Source organism: Varroa destructor, unplaced genomic scaffold (assembly GCF_002443255.2).
Source record: "Varroa destructor unplaced genomic scaffold, Vdes_3.0 BEIS01000006.1, whole genome shotgun sequence".
Classification (NCBI taxonomy): Eukaryota; Metazoa; Arthropoda; class Arachnida; order Mesostigmata; family Varroidae; genus Varroa; species Varroa destructor.
This window is the reverse complement of record NW_019211459.1, coordinates 6,966,386-6,973,259: the sequence shown is the minus strand read 5'-3', so window position 1 is coordinate 6,973,259 and position 6,874 is coordinate 6,966,386. Positions and strand designations below refer to the sequence as shown.

The following is a 6,874-nucleotide window of genomic DNA, read 5'->3' as shown; positions in this document are numbered from 1 at the left end:
ATATATATATGGAGAGAGCGAGAGAGAGAGCTATAATAACACAACATTGATCGTGCAATTAGCTTAGCAATAGCTCGATTAGCTTGCCGAGTATTTGCAGAATTGAGCCACTATCGATTTTTATCATCGTGAATATCGCTCGCTAGTCTATCAAAACCTCTTGCTCTCCTTGTACTAACCTTCTGGGCATGATTTCTGCAGAACCGCTCAATATGAGTTATTGTCCTTTGACAGAGCGCCTGTCCCTGCGGATCGATGAAGACGAAAATCAAGTCGGCCATTGCAGCGATCACGTCCATGGCTGAGTCGATATCATACGTGTACCTGTCTCCCGCAACGGACCACAATGGAAAAAGGACACGTTCACAGATTCGTACACATTAAAAACAGCTGGAGCCAGCCGGTCTGTATGAGGTTGTTCCGGTACGACTTATCGCTGCTCTTTTCACAAAATATGTCTGACAATATCGAATAGGGTAAAACTATAGATTTATTTCGATAGCAAACAACCGACCTGTCTGCGCCGTCAACAAGTCCTGGGGTGTCAATAAAATTCACGAGCCTGAATTGATTCTTTGTTGACTCACTGACTTCGCCGCACAGGTGGTCCATGATGCCTGTAAAACATTAATGAAAACCCAACGAAAGTCGACTCAGTTTAACGTACAGCTTATTCTATGCTCTATATCATTTTATGCTAGTTATTTCTCAAAATGACAATACGGCTGACCTCCCGCAGATTCAAACTGGACCTATTACATTACAAAATGCCTGTGTGACAAAAATTATATAAATTAATTATTAAATATATATTAAATTATTCTAATAGGACTACGTTCGAAATCTACGCCGTGCTTGAATTTGTTCGCCAGTTGTCCGCGTCGTTGAATTTCCCCGAATATGCAATTTTAACACCCATATGATTTTTACATGTTTTTGTTTGTGTTTAGTCTATCGATTCATCCTAGCCATCATCTCCATTCATTTCATCGATCCGAATCGGGAAATTTCGTCAAAGTAACCCAGGTTAAACTGAGCCCAAAACACTTTTACCGCCCTTGAGACTATCCCACTACGATAAGCTAGTATGGGCACATAGTGATAAAATGACTAGTGGTTCCACATAGTGAAATTGCATGCCATCTGTACAGTTGACCTGGCACAAATCAGCCTATTGACAATCGCCCGTTCTGCAAGCGACTCAGATCGACTGATCGACGTTTCAGGAAATATTCATTCGCGGTCCCTTGCGCTAGCGTCTGATCGTTTCGATTCGGCCAACAAGTAACGGCCTTTACTACCACAGTTGATATGTGTACCCGGCCGTAATCATCGTCAAACATTCATATTAGGCGAAAATAACTAAACGCATAGATTGATTAGTCGAAGGCAGTAGAAACGTTTCTAAACAGCGTAATCATCGGTTTTTTTTGGGTCCAGCGATATTCTATTTTATCGTTATTATTTCAACATGTAGTCAATTGAGCGCTAGTTCTTTTTTATCCATCGACTGATGCCACGATCGTTGATTACGTCATCGAATTACGTAGGTAAGTAGATGTTCTTTTTTCTTTCTAAATTTAAGAACCTAACTGTGGCGCGGGCCGCAAATGCTTCCCATTGAACCTTCATTATAGGCTTAATCCAGATTGAAGATTCGCTTATTACTAGCACAGTATCTAAGCAGATTTGGCACGAACACCCGCACATATTCCCATCAGGTTCGTCTTCTCGAACAGCTTCAACTCCAACGGAACGCGCTATTTAATTGAACCCAAAGCAAAAATGTAGCAACGGTAAGAAGGTGCGTTCTTTTAGATTCGGCAAATTCGGTGAGAAGGTAAATTCGTTCGACAGTACGCTTGCGCCATTCAGAATAAAGCCCCCCACGTCCCCCTCCCATCCTCCATCCTCGCGAACTGCTCTGTTTATAACATGTATAAACCTATCGCAGGTTGGCCAGAAGGTTCATTTACGACCACTCGGGTGATGCGTGGAGATGGTCGTGGTACGGTCTGGCCCTGCCTGCTCTTCGAGCGTTGTCTAGCCTGGTGCAACTCGGTCTGGCCTCATACGCACACATAAGGGTGTCTGTATATGCGCGAGCATATACTTACTGAGCTGAATACATACAGCCATCCCACTGCTATAAAGTAGTTTTCAGATGCGACGACGAGCTCACCGGGACGTGGACAAACTGACAAGGCGACCAAGTGCCTTCTATGGCGACTTCGTCTATGGCAAATGTCTAGTGGCAGAGCCAATGAATGCCCTCGGTGCAGACGATCAGAAATAAAATACAGTGGACATCTAGAGTGCGTCAGATCTGGAAATCAAGCAGTTAAAAGCAGATTGTGTTTCCACAGTTGACTATACATTTTCAGCATATCGTAGTATGCAATTTGCACGTATTGCTATTCTACGAAGATGATGCTTATAGTGTTAATAACAAAAAAGTGTACAATAACATTGGTTCGAAATATATTTTTGGCGGAACGTAAAATGACACAACTCCACAAGTCCGACTTCGTTTTCATGCTACAAAACGGAGACGAGGGTGTGCGTCCCGTACAGGTTCACGAGCTGTAGTATAATAAGGCATGCAAAAATTAATCTAGCAGTTGGAGGATCTTGCTCATAGCAGTATATACATTATTCTCAAGGAATAGTATCATCAAGTAAGATTGACAGGACGTCTTAAAGAAACCCTGAAAGCTTCGGTGTTATGTAACATGCAGGCTCTGTTACCTTTATTCTTGCCACCGCAAACAGCGCACTTAAGAGGGCAAATGTATGTACATTAAAAACTCATTAGGCGACGACTCACTTAGCAACGGTCACGACATTTAACGTGTCTCATTTTATCTCTCTATTGAGGCCAAACTATGGGGGGGATAGGTTGCAGATGAGGGCTATAAAGGTCTCCCATCCTCAGACTTCAGCCACGTGCTTGCTGCCAGATTCTTGCATTGCTAGCTATAGCACTATGGCTTGGTCACCAATATAGAGGTGATGGTGAAGGCGACGGTGATGCTAGCGATTCGTCGCCTCAGTGCCAAAACTCACAGCTAGCGAACAGAGTCTCGCGAGTGGTATAATAATTTACTAGTGTGTACGTAACATGTCCGTACTAACGAACACAGACGTGCGTTTCGGAGATAATAGAAATACGGGGGTATACATCTGATGACGATTCTTTGTCTTTGAGTGCGCCGCAGCGCTTCGTCCTGACTTCGTGGCCCGCTCCGCTTTCACGATGAAGTTGTCGTTGTCTGGCTATTTTTTAGTTGATCTTATTCATCTACTCAGATTCAGGATGGCTGAGTCGAAAAAAACTAGATTTGCATATTGGGAATGGAGGCGACCTGAGCCATATAGGAGACCCATATTAGATTAACTAAAGGTGTTCGTAATCTACAACAAGTGGAGAATCGCATCGAGATTAGATACAGCCAATTTAGAGAAACGGGACAGAGGCGCTCTGCACTTGCATGAAGCGAATCATTTATAGGTAGGAAAAAGTAATAAAGTACCATGTAGTGTTTACTTCGAAAAATGGACCCAAACAATAATAGCCGGTTGATTCAAAAGCTGTAATCAACGAGCGAATCGGCGGGGCCGGGCGATATGTTTTTCGTTCCATGTTTTTCTTTGTGTTGTATGCAGCTGATAAAACCGCAGTATACCAGATACATTGCTTAGGTTGAGGGTTCGCTTTTACAAGCGCGCAGCTAAAACCGTCACAGTCTCCAAAGCATGATCACGTCACAGCTAACCACATCGTTTAGCCAAGCTTGTTGTTAACACGAAAGGCAGTCACTCTTGAAGTAGCAGGCAATATTGCCATAACGGTCTTGCAAGCATTCTAGGACGGTACCTGACGCCTCCGACGGCGACCGTAGTTCATTGACGGTCTCGCGGTTACCTATCACTGTCGCTGATGTCATCTGCATCCGGACGATGGTAATGGCGTTTGCCGCCTATCGTTACGGCAAAGGCAGCAATAACGCTTCACTGCAGCGCACTACAGCTGCTGTAGTGGAATATGCGCGGTACGCGCCTTTCTGTGTCTGACTGTGCCTCGATAGGGAATCGCGGTCAGGGGTTTAAGGGGATAGAGAAGGGTAGGGCACTTTATACAATATATAGACAGGTGTCAGTTTCAGGCGTCGTCCTGTCCTAAAAATAGGGCTTATTAAGGCAGCTACCGCTACTTGAGTACCGGCCATACTCTCAAGTTTGCTGCTTTCGCTGTTTCGAAGACGACCTCAAGCAGAGCGAGAGTGAAAGAGTGACAGGGGGATATATTTAAAGCAGGCGACGAACAGCGCGGAGTACGTCGGGCAGTGGTCCGAGCCCCGCTCAGGGCCTGGAGCTGGATAAAGCGGAAGCTTCTAATTTGCTTGCCATGGTTTAACTATGCATACATGCGCGCACACACGGACACAGTCACTCAGACACGTAAGTAGAGAGACAGAGGAGGGCTCACATAGGTTCTCTTATCAGTTGGCCCAGATTTCCTCCGATGTCATCGTATATGCAAGAACCACATAGTAAAGAGGAGCTGCATAGTTATAACACTATATAAGCTTATCAATAATGTTAGGTTATCCAAAAAGTATTAACTGTTTTTTGGCTAGATGGTCTCTTTTTTTTCTAAAATTATGGAAGTGCCTTGAAAATAGATCGTCTTGAATTTTTGTAAAAATTAACTATTTTTTGTAGTCCTATTACGATGCTGTCTAGGCCCATAAAAATGCATAATTGTTTATGATAAAGATGCGTTATTGGAAGAAACGGTCGCCTTCACCCTGGCAATTTCGATGTGGAAGATACTTCTCGTAGTGATCGACCGAAGTTGATAAGATCATTGCGGAAGTTACATTCGAATTAACCCCAGCAAAACCATAAGCAGCCATGATATTGCCAAAGGACATCCATCACAATTAGGCTAGTTACAAATAAGGTCGGTCTGCGGGGAGTACACAAATTGTGTTTTCGTCTGCTGCAAAACTATAGAAACGCCACGCCATTGGGTGAAATCTGGGATGGCCGACCACGTAATCACGCATTATTAGTTGCTGCCAAAAATTAACATTTTCACAATTCCAAAAAATCGATCAGAACTGAGGCCTTCTTCCACTACGACAGTGTCAGATCTAGACATATATAACCTAGCTAGACACCTGGTTTGAGAAAATATGCGTCGTATAGCCCAAATCTCGCACCGTGGGCCTACCACGCGCAGAGTTCTCTTAACACTGGTAATTTGGCTTTAATGGAGGGATGCAAAAACCATTTGCCGTAATTTTTCGCCTAGAAATCATAGAAGTTCCATGGCGATAGGATGATAATGTTACCGAGAAAAAAAAATGGCACCGAAAGCATTAGAGTGGCGCATATTTAATACAGGAGTGTTATTTTTGCTTCAATTTTGGCCTAATACATTTTAGAGGGTCCAATATGAGTGGCTTTATCGTACATTATTCTGTAAAGTATCTGAGCAAACGATCATTAAACAATCTCTTTAACGATTGTGTGGACCTCGAATGTCTTGTCGAAAGTGGAGGTTGCCTTGACGTTAGCCTGTGCTGCCGTTCCACATCTGTATCACCGGAAGTCTACTTGCGCCGTGTCGTAAGGACGGAATGTGACAGGGTCACCATGGGCGTCGTTGTTGCCTTTTCTACCCGGGTCAATAATTCATGCTCGTCTTTCTTAATACACTCCGCTTAGCGCTACCGTTCTCTATTTCGTCTCTACCAGCATAAGCAGCTTCGTTAGGAAAAAAAAGACGAAGAAGGAAGCTAGCGCGTTTCGCACCATCCCCAAATTTCTATCTTTCGCTTTTACCTCTGAAAGAAATCCAGTTTACTCTATGATGGCTTACCTGGAGGAGGAAGTGACTAACGAGCACGGAAGAGGAGCCGACAAGAGAAAGCAAACCCTAGACTTAAGTGGTAGAACAGATTAAATTCCGTGTTACACTGGAACACAGCTAGTGCTAGAACGACAACACGACAACTCAATCCAACCGTTTCATGGGGACAAAGCCCAGTGTTTTCGAAAGGCCCGTCCTGGCCGCTACTGCAGGACTGATTTCACTATTTTCTTTCAATTTTTTTTAAGCTAAAGAGACTTGGAGACTACAGAGCAGGAGTCTTCGGAAAGAAAGATTGTTTAACTAGTTTCTCCCCTACAGAAAACAGACAGATGAGCTGGGGCCAGCGTGTAGTTGGCTGAAGACTGAAAGCAAGCGTACAGGTCGAACTACCCTTAACGCTTACCTATACTTGCGGTCTATCGTATCTGTTTGTACGCGGTCTGGTATAGCCAGCCTGTGAGCCAGTGATTGCCTGTGAACGACGTAGTGGATGTGTACATTGAGTGCCGCTGACGTTAGCCGTTCCTTTCAGGACGACGGGTCTTCGAAATGGTTTCGTGCCAATTTGGCCGACTGTGCAGCTGTCCGGAAGCGCTTTGCATACAACCATACTGCGCATAGAATAAGAGCTCACACATGTACAATCGGCACTAACTCATATATTAGGCCACAATAGCACTACATATAGTTGCTAAGCTATTGTGTAATGGTTCAGGGAATCATCAGCTCGAGCAGGACTAGTTTACCGACTTCGAGAACGATGCTGTTGGTCATTGGAAGTTGTGCACAGCGAAAAAAACACAATAATGCAGTAGTATCGAATAGGATAAAATGAGGTTCGCGGCGGGCTTGCGTCGACGATTCCTCCGCTTTCCACAGCCCTTCACTGGGCAGCTAGCTACAAAAATTGCTAGCTGACCCCGCGAAGAACGGTAGAAATGCAGATATTCTTCCGTTGGTCTCAGCTTGCCAATGATATTGGCGATGTAC

The 6,874-nt window shown here is 44.3% G+C and overlaps 1 protein-coding gene across 3 annotated transcripts in view; it reads right to left on the bottom strand.

The window, feature by feature from the left end:
* The window catches only part of LOC111252563 (EH domain-containing protein 2-like), a 96,443-nt gene that overhangs the window by 5,186 nt on the left and 84,383 nt on the right, over nucleotides 1–6,874 (bottom strand). For all 3 annotated transcript variants that reach the window (XM_022810696.2, XM_022810697.2, XM_022810699.2), the window contains 2 exons: nucleotides 515–617; nucleotides 180–324 (listed from right to left, as the gene is read on the bottom strand). In XM_022810696.2, the coding sequence (XP_022666431.1) occupies nucleotides 180–324; nucleotides 515–617 (248 nt within the window). The remainder of the gene's footprint in view (nucleotides 1–179; nucleotides 325–514; nucleotides 618–6,874) is intronic.